The 19,552-nt window shown below is 37.7% G+C and overlaps 2 protein-coding genes across 3 annotated transcripts in view; one reads left to right on the top strand and one right to left on the bottom strand.

The window, feature by feature from the left end:
• LOC147161782 (transmembrane protein 132C-like) overlaps nt 1-17,978 on the bottom strand; it is a 173,359-nt gene extending 155,381 nt beyond the window's left edge. Inside the window, exons 1-2 of one of the 2 annotated variants that reach the window (XM_086096140.1) lie at nt 17,919-17,978; nt 13,702-13,789 (exon numbers count right to left, since the gene is read on the bottom strand). The gene's annotated coding sequence lies outside the window, so the exon portion shown is untranslated. Of the gene's footprint in view, nt 1-13,701; nt 13,793-16,086; nt 16,180-17,918 lie in introns of those variants that run through there. The other variant, XM_086096142.1, reaches the window with a different exon arrangement.
• Nucleotides 17,560-19,384, top strand: LOC147161783 (ubiquitin-conjugating enzyme E2 G1-like). The gene is made up of 6 exons (XM_086096148.1): nt 17,560-17,770; nt 18,110-18,212; nt 18,307-18,404; nt 18,488-18,666; nt 18,752-18,848; nt 18,927-19,384. Exons 1-5 carry the CDS (start codon nt 17,728-17,730, stop codon nt 18,836-18,838), a joined length of 510 nt encoding a protein of 169 aa, XP_085952274.1. The 5' UTR covers nt 17,560-17,727; the 3' UTR covers nt 18,839-18,848; nt 18,927-19,384.
• The last annotated feature ends 168 nt before the right edge of the window (nt 19,385-19,552 follow it).

Here is a 19,552-nt window from a genome sequence, read left to right on the forward strand (position 1 = left end):
AGTCTCAAAGGTTTTGGACCTTTTTAAATCCTTTCCGTCATCTCTTTTCCCAACGGATATGCAAAACAAAACATTTTTTGAAACAATGCATATGGCATAGTAGATTAATTGTCCAAAAAGCAATATTTATTCAGTATGGAGCGGCTGGCGTAAAAAATAACTTCTCCTTCTATGCAATAGGTATTTAGATAGAAATGATCTGTTATGATAATGTAATTCTCTTGTTGTTCATATTTCCCAAAGGGCAGAAAAGGTTGTTTTGAATTTTCCAGTGCCAATCTGTCCGTGCAAGAGGAGAGAAATTACTTGAATGAATCTCGTCTCGGGCAGTCTATTATCGGTCCGGCTCTCTCTTGGAGATTTCACCGCCCTCCGACTCGTCCCGATAGACAAAATGGAAAAGCAAAATGTCATATTTCCTCCACCACTCTTTAATTCATGAGTCCTCTGCCTTATCAGACCACTGGAGTCTTAACCTGTTTTACTTTCCGCCTGCGTCCATTGTGTGTGGGTGTTCTTCCACCCCTGAAGACTTCTGTCTTTCCCTTACCGAACACCGCGCGGGCCAAGGGTCCCTTGGTTCCCCTGTGGGACTGATAACACCTCACACGTCCTGAGTAAAGGGGATGGAGTGGGATAAGGCTTTCAGAATTCAGAATTGCTTTTCTTAAATTTGATTAGCATTTCGTGGCATTCCATTTTCTCACCGTGCTCCAAGGGCAAGAAGTTTGCGGATTATGCGGTCTACTTCACATGTGCCCGATGTACGTAACAAATGCATTAAGCCAGGGTTGGAAACCCGCGGCTCTGGGGCCGCATGTTGCTCTTTCATCCTTCTGCCGCGGCCCTCTATGACTTTGGAAAATAATATCAGAATTTAATTTTATATTGTTTTTCTTTTAATTTGTTCATTTTCTTAGTTCGACAATTATTCTGCTCTTGTAACATTATGTTTTCTAAGTGCAACATCTGGCGCTGAGATTTATTGAGCGATTCGCCTGCCAGTAGGTAAACAAAAGATAAAGCCAAGAAGAGAACATTTTGGGTAGCAGATGTAATGCAATCATTTAAAGCAATTGCAATATACTGTAATTCTTTCACCTACCACTAGAGACAGCCAACACTAGGTGCTCGTACCACATTTTGAGACTTTGGCTGGTTTAGACCAGGGGTCACCTAACTCGGGTCCTCGAGGGCCCCTATTCTACAAGTTGTAGATGTTTTCCTTCTCTAACAAGCCTAATTCAAATGATCAGGATCACTATCAGGCTTTTGCAGAGCTTGCTGACCAGCTAATCATTTCAATCAGGTGTGTTGGAGGAGGGAAACATCTCAAACATGCAGGATAGGGGCCCTTCAGGACCAGAGTTGATTATGCCTGTTTAGATGTTTCCTCTTCCAACACACCTGATTCAAATGATCAAGCTCATCAGCAAGCTCTGCAGAAGGCAAATAACAATCTGAATCATTTAAATCAGGTGTGTTGGAGGAGGAAACCATCTCAAACATGCCAGATCCAGGCCCTCGAGGACCAGAGTTGTGACCCCTGTTTCGATGTTTCTCTCCTCTAACACTCCTAATTCAAATGATTAGCTCATCAGCAAGCTCTACAGAAGGCAAATAACAATCTGAATCATTTAAATCAGGTGTGTTGGAGGAGGAAATCATCTGAAACATACAGGATAGGGGCCTTTGAGGACTGGAGTTGGTGACCCCTGTTTAGAAGTTGCCCTCCTCTAGTACACCTGATTCAAATGATAACGATCCTGATCATTTGATTCAGGTGTGTTGGAGGAGGAAACCATCTGAGACATGCAGGGTAGGGGGCTTCAAGGACCGGAGTTGGTGACCCCTGTTTCGATGTTTCCCTCATCTAACACTCCTGATTCAAATGATGCAGAAGATCGATAACGATCCTGATAGAGGGGAATCAAGCTGCGACAAAATGTTTTTCGGGGGCATAAAAAACGGCCGTTGGCCTCGGGCATCTAGCGAGCTTCACACGCCACTGCCGCCGCCCGCATTAAGCAAAAGTATTGAGTACTGCCGGCAGCTACAGTGCGGTGGTGTTAACCTTTTAGTCTCATTATTGAGGTCACATTTTCAAAGTATGGTCTACAATTTCTATCTGCAGCATTATTAAGATTAAGAGCCGACAGCGTGAGAAAAGACAAATGTGTGATCATGCCGGTTTCGGAGAACAGCCAAATAATCCTGAGGGTGTTTGGAAAAGAATGAAAAAATATGGTATTGCAAAATGCAAGCTGTCAGTGGAAAATATCCCACACTCACAATTTTCAAACAGACTTTCTGAGTCAGCATTGGCCTACTCCACTTGCAATAGGGAACACACGAAGTTTGAGACGCTGTCATCTTGCGGGTAGCGTTAAATAATCGGGTTGATGTTTTCACCAGGATGCCAAATGAGCGATTAGCACATATGCCTCACAGTTCTGGGTTCGAATCTCAGCTTTGATTGGAGGCACTCCGACTTCCTACCATCTCTCGTCCAACCCGGTTGGGATTGACTCCAGCTCAAATGGTGTCACAAACGACCCACGCATAAATTGTATTTTTTTTTTTTTTTACTTTTTAAAATTTGTTTCTACATGCCTCGTAGCAGTAATGATAGTAGACAGCATACCAGAGGTGGGAATTCCCTTGATATTGACGGAATGTCCGTCAATCCATCAATAATTGATGCCCTCTTTGTTAACTAATAACGAATGACTGAAAACTTGAGAGAAAAAAAATGTGTCCGTCAATATAATCGTCAATAACCGGGTCAGTACTGAAGACTGAAGTTGGGTTTGTGACGCGGCAAAATTCTGCCATTTCATAGCAGAGACCGCGCCAACTGCGTTCGTTGTCCGCATTTTTCGTACCGCGCACCTACGAGAATCACGCGGATCATGAACGCACAGTATATAATGTAGCAAAAAACTTAGCATATAGTTCTTAAGATCTGTAGTTTCCTATGGTCTGAAGGGGCCGTGAAGGCAACAGGTAAAAGGATGCTGGAGTGCAGGGGTGAGGGGAGAGGAGACAGACTATAAAAGATATGCACCCGAAGTGGCAGATTGATGACCAGAAATGTATCTGACCGGTGACATTTACTGATCCTAAAATAATAATTTTGCAATGACTGAAGCATGGTTTAAAATAACGTTGACGATTAATGGATTGACGACTATAGTTTGGTTCGGCTTGAAATAATGACGTGTTAACGATAACGGACGAATGACAAATAGCGGATGCACAAAATTCACTGAAACGCCCTCCTCTACAGTAAACATTAGGGGTGTTAAAAAAAAATCGTTTCGGCGACATATCGCGATATTACCGTGCACAATTCTCGTATCGATTCAATATGCGGCCAAATCGATTTTTAAACATACATTTTTGATGGAAATATTCAACAAAACATCTTACTTGAGGTTAGCTTTTAAACCAAGAGTGCCATCGAGAGGAGTAAAAAAAATATCACAGATGCTTCATAAAGCTTCATTTGTCTGTCTGGTTAGCTGTTTAGCTAGCTAGCTAGCTGGCCCATTTAAACCAAGAGTGCCATCGAGAGGAGTCAAACAATATCACAAGTGTTTCATGAAGCTTAATGTGTCTATCACTACTGATTAGTATTTTCAAAATTTTGAACACAAAAAAAATCGCAATAATCGACTTAGAGATTCGTATCATGATTAATCGGTATCTAATCGAATCGTGACCTATGAATCGTGATACGGACCGAATCGCCAGGTAGGAGGCAATTCACACCCCGAGTATACATATTCCGATTTACATAAAAGCAATGCAGTTAAATGAGGATTCAGATTTAAAGATGAGGTATGGACTCCAATTTAGCTCCAAATGCTAATAAATTGATTGCAGTAACAAACTGCCAGCCAGACGTTAAACTACCACAATTACACCAAACCTTTTTTGACAGCCAATTTGGCAAACAGGAATTTTGCCCCCATAACACGACTGCAGAATATGTTTAACGCCCTCAAATTTGTTGTCCGTGACGTCAATAGACTTCTTCGGATTATACTGCCACACTAACATGACACGATTTGACATCGATGAGACACGAGCAAACCGTTGATGTCTCTGCTGGTCATCGTTTCTACAGCGCTAGTCTTAATTAAGGCCCCGGGTGGGCCCGACCTTACCCCAGATGACTTTGGGCAAGATGCCAGATACATCTTAGACTCGTCACGAGACAATCAAAGGGATTTTGAAGTAACCGTCACCTTACATCCACACCAAACTAGAGTATTTAGTTAACCTAACATTCATGTCAACCTTGAAATTAACTCATTCGCTGCCATTGACGGTTATAGACGTCAAAAATTCATTTGAACTATTTCGATTAGTTGAAAAAAAATCCACTTTTATTAACAAGAGTATGAAAACCTAGAATTTTTTTTATTGTACATTTAGAACAGATATCAAATTTGTGATTAATCATGAGTTACCTCATGAAGTCATGCAATTAATTAATTATTTTTAATTGTAATTAATCGCATGACTTCAATCGTTAACTCGCGATTAATCATAAATACAATTTTTTAAAAATCTAGGTTTTCGTACTCTTGTTAACAAAAGTGGAAAAAATTTGAAACTAATAGAAATAGTTCAAATGAATTTTTGACGTCTATAGCCGGCGATGGCAGTGAGTGAGTTAACTGAAGCATAAAAGTCATTAAAAATAACAAACCATACATGCTATTGAAGACTTATTTCTGTCCACCTCTCTATTTTCTGTGAGGACGCGGGTGCCAATTGCAGATGACTCGGGGCGAGGGGCAGGGCGCACTCTGGACTGATTGGCACTCAGTCACACTGTGATTGCGACGGCCATTGCAGCTGATTGTGCATAGTTGAAAATGACCTACCGTTTTTCACATTGCTTGTCTTTAACTGCCGTTTCTGATGACTGGCTGGCTTTGGCTGCTGTACTTTATTTATCATTTGAAACCTCAACGAGGACTCTTTGCCATCACTGGTAATCTTCTGTGGTTTTACATGATCGCAGAACTGAAGTATCATGAGATACGTGCAATCTAGAAGATACAGCAGCTCCAACTTTGAATTTTTCTTCAACTGTATCTTGAAAACAACGATAGAATTATTTTGTTCGATTTAGGAATGATCATGTGCGACCAAAAATAAATCTGTGACTTTTAATTTGATATACATTTAAAGACAGGAGTTTGTATCGCCCACAAGACCGCCAAGAGCCCATGGAAGCAGAGATCGGGTTTGTGCCGTCTCACAACTATTAGAGCTGGGTATCGATTCTAATTTCCTTAATCGATTCGATTTGCTTCAATACAATATTGATTAATTATGGAACATCAGTTCTTAAATATCAAAGACATGATAAAAGCTCCGCAAATTAAATGTTGCGGAGGCAGTAACTGGTTAAATTATTTTGTTTATTATTTAAAATAACACATTATAATCGTTTGTGTTACACAAACACTGACATCAGCACGGATGGGATGAACATATTTTCATAATTCTAATTCAATCATTTTAAATATAAATTAAAAAGATTCTGAAATGTCTTAAGGCGCAATAACAAGTCAAGTCTTTCATAAATGTAAGAAAACTTTTTTAAATTCATGTGAAAAGTAAATTTCAAGAAAACAATGAGATACAAAAAAAAGTCTTTAAAATTCTATTTTCTTATGAATGTATGAGAAAAAGAGATATTAAAATAATCGATTCATGGTTTTATAAATCGATATCAGGCTCAAAAAGGAAAAACGATTCAATATCGATTATTCGATATATTTTTTTAACCCAGCACGAACAGCTATGTAAAAATGTTACGCTAGTATGTAGTTGTTATATTTTGACATCATGTGGTATTTATGACCTAACAAATTATTAATAACTGTAATTATAAAAATCTATAAAAAATCGATACAAAATTCCTACAAATATATATTTTCCTTAAAATTGTACTGATGTGTTGTTTTGTCAAGATGGGTGATTGTTAGCCTCATAACTTTGAATTAAATATGTGGTGCGACCATTGTAAAAAGCTTTCTATGATAGATGTATGTCCTAAATTATAAATGTCCTAATTTAACGTTGAACGTAATAGTAAATAATAATAAAGAATAAATACTTTAAATGTTTTTATAATAAATTAACTTTGCTAGGTCTGTCAATGAAACTCATGTACAGTAGTAAATGATATTGTGTTTTCCACATGATGGCTTTAGTTTTTAGAGGTGGCAAATCCAAGTCCAGAAAGTAAAAACACTGCCACAATTTGGCTTTAGCCTCAGGTGCCATCTAGCTAGCTAGCTAGCTAGCTAGGTATCTCCCTAGCAGGGTAGCTAGCTCCCTAGCAGAGAGCTAGCTTACCAGTAGCTGATGAATCATAGGTCACGATTAATATTCTACAATATTGCCATGTGCGCGTGTGCATCCAAAGCTGACTGCAGACACAATAACGTCTGGTCTTAACACTTAATAAGAGGACAACATAACATCATGTTATTCTTAATATGATAATGCACGTGATGATTTAAGCCGTTTGCTTTGACAGCTGCATGCAGGATGAGGTGGCAAGTGTGAGCTATTATCGTGGCACGACTTCCCATCAATCATAGCAGGCGGAGTCATGTTTCAAATGATAAGAGGCACGGCTGCCACGACCGCTGAGCTATTTGTCTTGTCCTTCATTATTGTCCATCTCCATTTGCATTGATTGGCTGCGTAAAAAATGAATGACGGGAAAGAGACCACGCTCGGAACTCAAATCGCTTCTATCGTAAACCATCTTTCCACGTTGGAAATGAATGTCAAATCAAATTTGTAGTAATATTAGTTGTTCTTCGCAGTCTCGCAGAGGATAAAAACAATATGGGCATATAGTTTGTCCAAATGTGTTGCCTCTACAGTTTGTGTTAAAATCTTATTAGCCTCTCTATGGTGTTTCCCATTTTATGTTAGCATTAAGCTAGCTGACAATTTGTTTGTTTACAAACTGCTTGTTTAGTTTGACCGTAAAATTAAACTGGGAATGGCAATAAACAGCTTGTATCTCAAATTTTTGCTCACAAGTCGACGTAAAAAAAAAAAAAAGAAGACTGACACTGATGATTAGGGGTGTGAATTGCCTAGTACCTGGCGATTCGATTCGTATAACGATTCTTATGTCACGATTCGATACCAATTAATCCCGATTATTATTGCGATTTTTTTTCACCTCAAATTTAGAAAATACTAATCAGTAAACTTGTACGTGTACACTGTAAGATTTGTATGAAAATGTATTTATTTATCTGTTTCATGTTTGAACAGCACTGAAATAAAATATTAAAGCTTAATGTTCCATTAATATAATATTCTTCCATGCTTAATTTGTAAATCCTAACCCTAAGTAAGACGTTTTGTTGAATATTCCCACAAAAAATTGATGTTTAAAAATTGATTCGGCTGCATATCGAATCGATAATATATGTAATATCGCGATATATTGCCGAATCGATTATTTCTAACACCCCCTACTGATGATATTTGGTAGCCTGTCTATGGTGTTCCCCATTTTGTGTTAGCATTAAGCTAGCTGACAATTCGTTTGTTTAGTTTGACAGTAAACTTGAACTTGAACTGGGAGCGGCAATAAGCAGCTTGTATCTCAAAATGTTGCTCACAAGTCAACGCAACAACAACAAAAATCTGCCAAACAACAGCTCTCATCTCAAAGTAGACTCGCTCGTATCTCAAGGCACCACTGTACTGTGTTTGAGTTAAGAGGACCTCTTAGCAGTGAAATTAAACAGACGCGAATAACGACCCAAGTTTAGGCCTGAGTCCAGCCTCTCTCGGTCACAAGGAGGTCAAGCGGGCCACATCCATCAGCATGAAAATACCGGATAGACTCCTAAATGGCCTCTTCCGAGCCCTTGACCAGATCCATTGGCGTGATTTGTGGACAGTGGGGCTATTTCAATACCCGTCTGTGGCTTGATAGATGGGGCCTCAGCTTGATAAAGGGCCAATTTACCATGGGGCCAATAGCTATGAAATTGCAGTACCCAGCATTCATTGCAAAACAAGGCTGAATGGAGGAATAGCTCGTTATGCAAAGTAGAGACGCAGGCTGTGGCAGAAACGATGACTGCGTTTGATCGGAACGCTACATTCAGTTTCTTTAAAAACAACATTTTGACATGTAAATGTCAGAAATCAAAATCAAAATAATCCAAAATGTGCCATAATTGATATCAAGCACCCAAATCAATAGGCCCATTTGAAGTCAAATAGGGCGATTCACTTCAGCTTTATCTGACAGCTTCTCTCTCTCGACTGGAGTGCCCACTGGATAACTGCCGACGTATACGGGGAGACGCCGTAATCTAAAAATCAGTACACACAAAAAAGATTTGAAGCCGAGTCCATTCTCGCTGCGCGTTGTCGGGTGGAGAAAAAAAATCTGCCTTTTCTGCCAAAGTACCTGGATCAATCTTTTAGATTTTAAATTACACCAAAAGCACCTGCACATTGGTTGAATTCTCCCGGGAAATGTGTTGTCTTCGGGGCTGCATATATATCGTTTCAATTGTATCGAGTCAGGATCCCAATATTGGCTCAAGCCGCAGGGAGCTGCATCCTTCCTGGTTCGTTCCTGCAGCGCTTCCATTGTAATTAGGAACATATTTGCTTTACCTGGGAGGTTTGAAGACAAGGACGTGTGGCCACAGGCAAGACAATTCATTTGGTCATTGGTCCTTGTCGCTGAAAAATCCACTTTGATTTAGCCGGTTTGAAACGATTGCCGCGCCACAACGCCCGATGAAAAATACTTTTCTATAAAATAGGGGTGTCAGGTAATTTTTTTATCGTAATTAATCGCATGACTTAAATAGTTAACTCACGATTAATGGCAAATTTTATATCTGTTATAAAATGTACAATAAAATAGTCAAAAGTTTTCATACTCTTAAAATAATAGTGGGGGGAAAATAATAGAAATATGGCTGCATCTTTTAGTCATTGATAGTCATTTCATAATAATTCATAAAATTGAGTTAAAATTAAAAAGATGCACTGGACTGTAAAAAAAAAACAAATGTGCTATTGATTTGCGTTGAGGTCATATTTCTGCCACTAGATGGCATATTTGCATTTGTAAGACATTGGCGACAGCTCAGTGCATTTTTCTTTTCATATTAACTCATTCACTGACAGCCATTTTCACTGAAGCAACCCCCTTCACCCCTGGCTGTTTTACTGGATTTTGACTGATTTTGCAAGACCCACAGAATACTGTGTTCTATTGATATAAAAATATGGAACCTACCAAAAGAAAGATTAAAGTCTCTTCTTTCATCATTATTGTGAGTAAATTAGGTTGTTTTTTTTTCAACATGGCCCTCGTTGATCTCCATTGCTCTGCTGCTACCTGCTGGCTGTAATATCTACCATTTCTTCAACCATTCTTTGCCGTTCAGAGGCTGCATCAAAGCCTTCTGTATGCTCCAGCATAAAAAACTTAGAAATACATCTTTCGGGCACTTAAACAATTTAAAATAAAACGTATTTATATGTTTTTGGGAGCAAATCAGTTAAGAGCCATCTCACATTTAACATGAAATAACATGTGAAATTCTGCACATTTTTAAAACTGTAAAATACCCCAAGTACTGTATATGCATTGTTATTAAATGTATTACTGCTAAATTTTGACGTTAAAGGAACTTTAAATTAACTCAAAATTAACAAATTAACACACTAATTTTGACACCCCAACTATAAAATGTTATTTTTGTATTGAAAAAAAAACTGTAGTTTGTTATATGTATGTGCACAAATTAGAGGAAAAGGCAACATTTAAGTAAAATGACGATGTAGAAAAATCAGGCCAAGATGCCAGAAAAGGAGGCAAGCAGAAGGTGGGAGGTGGAAATGTAAAATGTGTGATTTCCATCAGTTTTGTACAAACATCGTGAATAAGTTGAGTGCCAAGGCTTATTGGCGTGAGAGCCTAAATGTGATTATGCTAACCCTCGTTCTGATTGCAACACCTGCGCTCATCATGTTGTCAAGTAATAACCTCAAATTCGGCGTCTCAGACAGAGATTATCCATAATCTTATTTGTGCCCCTTGAGTCTCGATCATACTTGGAAAATTCCCGTGTGCACAAGCAAAAACGGTAAATTAATTTGCATGGGTTCTTTTTAAGCAAACACCTGTTTAGAGCAAACACTGAATCCTTTCGCACCAAACGAAATTGGACATCTTGGAACAATTAATACCCGCCCAAGCAGATTTCTGATGAAACCTGTAGCAAGAGTAAGAATCTCTTATGTCATCTTCCTCATCATTAGCAGGAATTTCAGCAGAGGTGATAAAAGTACTCACACTCTGTACTGATCTAGACATACTGTACATACATATTTAAAAAAAGACTGATTCAACTAGAAGTATTACTTCAACTCCTAGATTGAAGTAAAAAAAAAATCACAACAAATGTATAATGTCAAGAATATAGAATACTAAATTTAATACATTGGCACACTATTATATGGTGTTCAAAATAAGTACAATATAAGATAAACAAATCATGTTACAAGTCACATTTTGTAGCAAGGTTATTTCATTTCATGGTACAAAAATATTTTTGTTTGTCATGTGAGGTTTGGAATTAAGACCCAAAGGCAGACAAGACAAGGGAGGAGTCTTTATATACAAAAATACAAAGTAACAACAAGTGTAGGGATAAGAAACCCTGTTGTGCTGAGAGAAACCTTGGTTAAGGAACCTCAACGTATTGACAAAAGTGTCATTCACTAACTCTTGCTATGGCAAGGCACAATTCTATATTAAAAGCATATATGACAAAATAAGAGTGCTAGACAAACTAAGAATAGCTAATAGCATAGCAACTGACAACATTCTTATCATAAGGTACATTTGCATAAGACCAGACAAACTAAGAGTGGATAACACATCATCATCAAACATTATCATAATAATAATAAAACGTCTTTGTAGCAAATATGGAATAAAAATGAGTCAAAATGAATCAAATAAGACTAATACCTCCCATAGCAACTGTATCACAACTATTAAATAAAAGACTAGACAAAATAAGATTGGCTAAGACTTCCCATAGTAACTGTGTAGCAACTACAAAATAAAAGACTAGACAAATCAAGACTAATACCTCCCATAGCAACTGCATAGCAACTAAAAAATAAAAATGACTACACAAAATAAACTAACACCTCCCATACAAACTGTATAGTAACTACAAAATAAAAAAAATACTAGAAAAAATAAAAGTGACTAATACCTCCCATAGTAACTGTATAGTAACTACAAAATAAAAAAAGACTAGACAAAATAAAAGTGACTAATACCTCCCATAGTAACTGTATAGTAACTACAAAATTATAAAAAGACTAGACAAAATAAGACTTATACCTCTCAAACCAAATGTATCACAATTACTCAATAAAAATAACTAGACAACTGATGAATACCTCCTATAGCAACTGTATAGCAACTACACTAAACAAAATAAGAATGGCTTTTCAAGGCAAGCCTCTCTCAGCCTCTCTTTCTCTCGTCTCTTTTTCTCTGTTTATTCTGTCCGCATGGATGATCTGTGTAACATGATGCATTAACCAGGGCAATTGTGTTTTCATCCTGTAATCTTGCAAATCAATCTTGTTGTAGCTTTTTACGCGCACGCATAAATTGGAACACCGATAAACACCGAATGGCGTTCATTCATGACCAGCCACCAACTGAGAGGACAACAAGGGCATCTATTTCAGGAGCCCGGCCCGAGGGGCCCATATTTTATTTTACAATGTTCTGTTTTAAAACAAACCAAACACCACGCGTGGTGTCATTAAGGGCCTGTACTGAAACAACCCCACAACACACATTAAATGGAGGTTTTACGGAGACGTTTCATTTATCTGAAGTTAAACATCAAAGAGGGCTCCTCAGGGTGGGGACATAATGTGCACTCAAGTTGGGAGCAGTATGATTTTACTTGTAGAAGGATTTACAATATTTCCTGTCCTCTGCTCTAGTTAACATTGTGCAACTGTGACTATGTTTTCCCCCTCGGGAAAATTAATGATTTGGGTTCGATAGTTTGTTTTTATTTAGATTTTTGTTTTTGTAATTTTAGATCATTATTGACTTGCTGCACAAGTAAAGCTATGTTCAAGTAAATGGCACACATTTTTTTTTTTCGGGAGGTGTGGGGGTCAATGTTTTCTAATAAACCAATAAATCTAATGATTGCTTAGGACTTTTACAATGATATTCCATATTAAAATCACATTTGGTGTTCCACAGGATTCAATTCTGGGGCTATTTTCATTGTATCTGCTGCCCCTGGTTTTTATCTCTTTTTTAAAGTGATCGCTGAGCTGAGACTTTTATGTAAACAGATATTCCATGTGGATGTGAGATGTGTTGGTTATCCTGACCAGAATCCAAGTGAATTACCAGCTATTTGTTAATCATTCTTGACTGGGCCCATCATTTCCGGACAGTTCGTGGATTTCCATCTATGCTCATGTGGGAGGGGGGGGGGGGGGGGGGTTTACATCAAGGCAGGATGCAATCAGTTTGGCAGGGGGTTGCGGTCTCCCCCTGCAGGGGTTTAATGCTCCATTATTTAAATGAGGGCATATCAATGGGAAAATAAGCAAAATCAAGGGGGTTATTAGACAGGTCAATCAAATAGAAACACCAGATGTACAAAAACTCACGAGGGGTGATTGGGGCCTTTCAAAACATGCTCATTAGAAATGATAGCTGGTCCAGCGACTGAATTATAAATGTGTCGTTTTTCAAAATGCACTCACTAGAAAAATAAGCCCATAAATCGTAATGTTTAACTAAACTGCGCGTATCAGGTTTTGTGAGGTGACTTCATGCGTTATGAGCCTGCATTTATATTTCTATAAACATCGCGGTCTACATCCTGACAGTGAGAAAGCAGTGAGACTGCAGTGTTGCTGCGGCACTCTCCCCAAAGATTATACTGGACGTAAAAAAGTGATGTTCTTATCTTACATATTTACTTTGCAGGGGTAATGAAAAGTGTTGAGGGTGTTGGAGTTTTCCCTCCTGTGTGTTTGACTTGTACAAATGTGGAGAAATCTTTCACGCTCACCAGCCACGTTTGGGATGATGGAAAAAAAAAAAGGAGATAGCAAAAAGTGAAGTTTCGGGCAGCACGGTGGGATTGGAATTGCTTGCTTGAGACGAGATTCCTCCTATTTTCCAAAAAAGATTGAAGACTTTCAATTGTCCGTAAATTTGGATATGAATTTTGTTTGTCTATAGTGTGTTTACATTATTTGAGTAGTTTATACAAAACAAGTGCCCCACTCAATGACAGAAAGCTCTGGAAAAATGAATGCATGGATGTTGAGGTGAAAGGTAATCTTGACTGTTTGAAGTCGCCCGCTTTCTGTTCAAAATCTGTGAGACACTGCCACCTATTGAAAGATGCCAGCAATGCAAGCTAAATCTTTTCAAAGCTTATTCCATCACTCACGTGGCACATAATAACAAATAAAACTCAATTACTAGTAATTGAGTTCTATGCACCTTGACCATGGCCCCAGTTCAACCTTGGTTTCATCAAACTATGACATATTTTCCCAAGCACACAGCTCTACATTAAAAGGACACCATACCTTCAGTGAAGCCTGGTGGTGGCAGCATTGTGCTTTGGGGCTGTTTTTCTTCAGATAGCAGTCAAACCAGCACAAAACCTCCAAACTTCTGCTAGGAGGGGGGGGGGGGGGGGTGTAATCAGAAAAAGTCTACAAGAACATCTGGAATTGATTTGCAGTTGTTTGTGTATACATATATACACACACATACATACATATATTGCATTCAACAGGTTTTCAAGATGTCATTCACAGTAGGTTATGCAATATAATACCATATTTAAAATAGTTAAGATAACTGCCATTTTTCCTGTATTTACTATTGACTCATTAACTGCCATTGACGACAATAAACGTCAAAATTTCATTTGAACTATTTCTATTAGTGTTTTTCCACTTTTGTTAAAAATCTAGATTTTTTTATTGTACATTTAGTTTTGTACATACAATCTATGATTAGTCGTGAGTTAACTAGTGCAGTCATGTGATTAATTACAATTAAAAACTTGAATCGCCTGACGCCCCGAATTTTTAATAATCTTTTTTTAAATTGCTTTTATTTATTCACTGCCGTTGACGGCTATAAACGTCAAAATTTCATTTTAACTATTTCTATTGGTTTAACTTTTTTTCCACTTTTGTTAAAAATTTAGATTTTTTTATTGTACATTTAGTTTTGTACATAAAATGTATGATTAATCGCGAGTTAACTAGTAAAGTCATGCAATTGATTACAATTAAAAACTTTAATCGCCTGATGCCCCGAATTTTTTATATTTTCTTTCTTTTTCTTTTTTTATTCACTGCCGCTGACGGCTATAAACGTCAAAAATTTATTTAAACTATTTCTATTAGTTTAACTTTTTTTCCCACTTTTGCTAACAAGAGTATGAAAACCTAGAATTTTTTTATTGTACATTTAGAACATATAGAATTTGTGATTAATCGTGAGTTAACTAGTGAAGTCATGTGATTAATTACAATTAAAAACATTAAATCTTTTTTTTGTATGAATTTTTGGCAGTGAATGAGTTAAGTGATGATAATTGTTGCTTTTGTGAGTCTAAGCGAAAAATGTTCCTTTCTTCCAGGGTTCTTCACCCATAAACACTGCCCGGCTGAAGTCCAAATTCCTATTGATTGGGGAAGTAATTGGTTCCAGGCAATAAATCACGGAGGCACTTTTTACAACTCTATCATATTCCCCAGAGCAAATCATAAGAAAAGCTCGCTGTAGCAACAACTGACGGAAGTCCTTTTCATGTTTGTGCCTTTCTTTCGAGCAATTTTCAACCACAGATGCTCTTTTAGAAATTTAAAGAAGTTATGTTCCATCTCAATGAATAAAATATAAACTAATAGCTCCGAGGTCATGCGGAGTTACTTTTTTTTTCAAGAGTCTGCAATTGATAAGACACTTCAATTAGAATGGTCAATAAAGAATGAGCATCGAAGTAAAGTGTGATCAACTTGAATGAAAATAGTTAATTTCTTCTTGTTCCTTCTTTTGCCATAAAACAACATAGTGCATTCCACAAATACTGTATAATGAAATTCATAACACCAACATACTCCCAATTTAAAGAGCAAGACACTTCCAATCCCAGCAAATTGTTTTACATTAAAGCGATGATGATTAACGGCGGTTACAAATGAACAACATTCAGTGACCTTTGAGACAACCTTTATTGAAGACGCCTAACCTTTTCTTTGAGAGAAAATTCTCATTCCCTGAATCTGTCTGAAGAATAATAATGCGCTAAAGTTTTTGCCCTCGAAACACCAATGAATGCTCTAAGTCACTGCTAAAAAGGTGTTATACTTAGCCAATTAGGAGTATATTTGGTTTTGTTTTTGTTTGTTTGTATTTATGTTTTAGAATTTTGGTACGTTTTTTATCCAGGTAAGGCAATCAGCAAACTCACAACAGATTGTACAATGCTGCCCTGGTAGTGCACTCGGCCCTAAGTGAAACTAGTAGTTGAAACAATATTGTTCTACTCATGCTCTGAATTGTTTTACTGGTGAGGACAAAAATTGTACCAGTACCATAAATTGGATATATCAACAATATCAAATTAATTAATTATCCAAAAGCTTTCACAACAGGCAGTGAATCTGACTGACAACGTGAGCTACTAGCTAGCTAGCTAGCTGCTAACTAGCTAGCTGCTAACTAGCTAGCTGCTGTCTTTCTTTCTGCTTTTCATGTTGTCAACTAATTATTACGCCTTTCTTTATACTATAACAGTACACTATTTAATATATATATATATATATTTTTTTTTTAAATGAGTTGAACTTTTCGATTCATTTTTTTAGGAAAATGATCAATACAACATTTACATCTATATTTTCTATACTGTACAGTAGGTTTGGTGTGAACAAAAATGTACTCCCTCCAACCTTCGAGGCTGCGGTCGTCTGGTCTGCAGCACTGACAGAGGAAACCCTGCAGTAGATTAAAGCAGCTGGCGGCAAGAGAGGGCCCCCAAGGAGTAAGTAAAATATTTTCTGATATATATTTCATTAGAGTGTTGCCTTTTCTATGAATTCGTGATTGGGTGCCTGTAGGGGGGGAAGGGGGGGGGGGGGGGGCAAACTAACAAGTGAAGACATCTCTTGAAGTGAGTGGAGTGCCACTGGAAGCTTGAAATTCCCTGAGGAATCAGAAGTTGTTATATGTGGGAGAGCTTTGTTTATGATGCAAATGTATGTTGTTGTTTTTTATTCTCCTGTGCGTGCATTCACAGCTTTGTTCATGTGTAGTATATCCTGTTTCTTTCTTTTGCTAGTTTTACTATATTGTTAAAAACCTCCACAAAATAAATAACTCATTCATTCATTTAGAGTAGTGCCATCCCTGTAGATGAGGCCATGAATGACATCATTGCCATATCACTAGAAAATAACAATATAAATACATCGTTTAAAACTAAAAATGGTGTAAAAATGCCACACATTTTTGTCCATCATTAAATTCAAGGTAGCTGACGCTGAAGTATGACTGCTTAGCAGAGGAAAAACAAGCGAAAGAATACATTTGACATCTTAGTTATATTGAAAGATGAAGAGCACGCACATATTATTATATTATTGGATTGAATTGTGTGTTTTTTAATGATAGAACATTGAAAAAATCCATAACTTCTACATATTGATATAAATTTGCCCCATTTTTTGGGGGATCTTACAGGCATGAATTTACTGTTGTATTGTTGTTAAAAGTACACTTCTACAAACACACGCACACAAAATATTAACCTTTTTCTGTTTATTAACACAAAGCTCACTAAAACTTGTGACTCAATTGGTATTTCTCACAAATTTCTTCAAAATACTGAGGTTAGGGTTAGTCCGTCTGATGTTAGTTTTCTAAAGTAATTTTCGCGATCCTTTTCAGTCAGTCGGCTTGTGGACGCCATTCTTTCGGCTTCGAATATGCGCGCGCAACCCGATGACGTCCATTTGTTTAAAACAGGAAAGGAAATAATTAGCGATTACCTGACCTATGATTTTATTAATAAAATGTATGTTGATGTGATAGAACATATTTTTGGCATATTATTGAAAACAATTTTTTAAATATATATATATTTATATAAATTAACATTGAAAAATCAATAATTTCTACATACTGCTACAGATTTGCTCCATGTTTAGTCTTGCAGGCTTACTTTACTGTTATATTGTTAAAAGTACCCCCCACCCCTGTTCCCAACATACACACACATAAAAATATTAACCCTTTTCTGTTCGTCAACAAAAATATGACAAAAAATTGTCACTTAATTGGTATTACTCACATATTTCTTTAAAATACTGACAGCGTGGTGACCTGCTAGTCATAAATGAGAGAAATTATTTCGGTCATCTCAAGCTTCCTGTGAGCTTTTTTTCACTACTAGCTCGTGTGATCGGCGTCATTAGAGAACGACGAAACGTGGATGTTGTCAAATGTCTTATTTATCGGCGTCTGTTGCCTGACACCGTTTAGAGAAAGTACCTTAAAATAGCAGAGTGGTAACGTTTTAGTTAGGGGGGAAAATGACGGGTCAGTCGGCATTGTTGCTACGTAAACAATTAGCAGGTAAGTTAGCAAAGCGGTGCTATCGCCAACTAGAAGCGCAGCTCTGTGTGATGCATTTTAACTACAGCATATACGTTTTAAGATTTTGTTTGGTTGAGACGCAGTTTTGTATAATAGTGCGATAGCTAACAAAGAGTGGACCACTTACAAGTTAGGCTAGCTGCTGTTGCTCAATCACTGGCTCACACGTGAAATTCTCACTCTGGGCACGAGGACCAGTGAAAAGGACTCGATCACAAGCTGTTATAAAGTATTCAGCATGTGTTGTTCACGTGCTATTCGCCAGTATATTATCACATTACCGGGGCCACGTCTCAGCAATCCAATATGACCTTTCAGATCTGAACAAGAACCCAGTGGAAGGCTTCTCGGCCGGTCTTGTGGATGACAATGACATTTTTCAGTGGGAAGTGGTCGTCATTGGACCCCAGGACACACTCTTGTAAGTGACGATCCTCCAGTCATTGGCAAGCAAATTGAAGTGGTTTAACTACTCAATTTCAACTGATAACTTCTATGTTTGCATTTTTTTGTAGTGAAGGAGGGTTCTTCAAGGCCACTTTAACCTTTCCACAGGATTATCCTTTAAGACCACCTAAAATGAAGTTTGTCACAGAAATCTGGCATCCGAACGGTTTGTGTTCTTCAGCTACAGTCTGCTTCGTACACAACCTGGGTTCACATTTTAACCGTCATACATCCATTTTTTTGGGGTAGTTGCAAAGAATGGTGAAGTCTGTATTTCCATCCTGCACGAGCCCGGAGAAGACAAGTATGGCTACGAGAAGCCGGAGGAGCGCTGGTTGCCAATCCATACAGTGGAAACCATAATGATCAGCGTCATCTCCATGTTGGCGGACCCCAACGGCGACTCTCCCGCCAACGTTGACGCAGCTGTAAGTTCGTGCCTGTTGCCAAAGTCAAGCTTTGACACCTTTCAATATAAAGACTAAATTCTCATATTTTGTGCATGGCTTGCAGAAAGAGTGGCGTGACGATCCCAAGGGTGTTTTTAAGAAAAAGGTTGCACGTTGTGTGCGGAAAAGTCAAGAGATGGCTTTTGACTGACATCTCATAAGTGAGTGCAATAACTTGAAACGCGTTGGAGTTACACTCAAAATCATGTTAAGTTTGATTGGGTTGTTTTGTGTTTCAGATTGTAGATTTAACAACTCGCGGGAGGGAGAACAGAGTCCACTTCTGGCCCGTCAATGAGAGATGCGTTCTCCAGATTTCAAAAGATGCAACAACTTCTCTGCACAAGTCATCTTTTTTTTTTTTCACTCTCCTTGATACATGCAGCATATTCAAATTTTAGTTTGTCTTTATAGGGCGTATTTATTTTGAAATGAGAACCAGCAAAGAGGTTTTTGTCTTTTTTGAAGTGGGGGGGGTTACAGTACGTCTGCCACACTGAGCCATACAGCCTACAGTGCCTTTAAAAAAAAAACAAAAAAACTGAGGGCTAGTGTTGTGGAAAAATAAAAGGGCATATTAGAATATAATGTAGCTTTATTTACCATTTTTGCTCGGGCAAGTGTTAATAGAATAGTTGTGTTTTACGTTTGAGAGGATAGTACAGTGTGAAATAAAGTGAACCGTCGTTCAAACTTGTTTTTGCTTCCAACTTATTTGAGCGTGCTTAACGTGCATCAGTTTTAACTGCAAAAGGCTTGGTGGGGAAAAAAAATCTGGGCTATACACTAATATACAAGATTTACAGTCATCCTGGTTAATCTCTCATTTCTGGTTCCATGTGATGAAAATATTCAGAAGTTTCTC

Source organism: Leptonotus elevatus, chromosome 15 (genome assembly GCF_054856555.1).
Source record: "Leptonotus elevatus isolate MCC_2025b chromosome 15, RoL_Lele_1.0, whole genome shotgun sequence".
Classification (NCBI taxonomy): domain Eukaryota; kingdom Metazoa; phylum Chordata; class Actinopteri; order Syngnathiformes; family Syngnathidae; genus Leptonotus; species Leptonotus elevatus.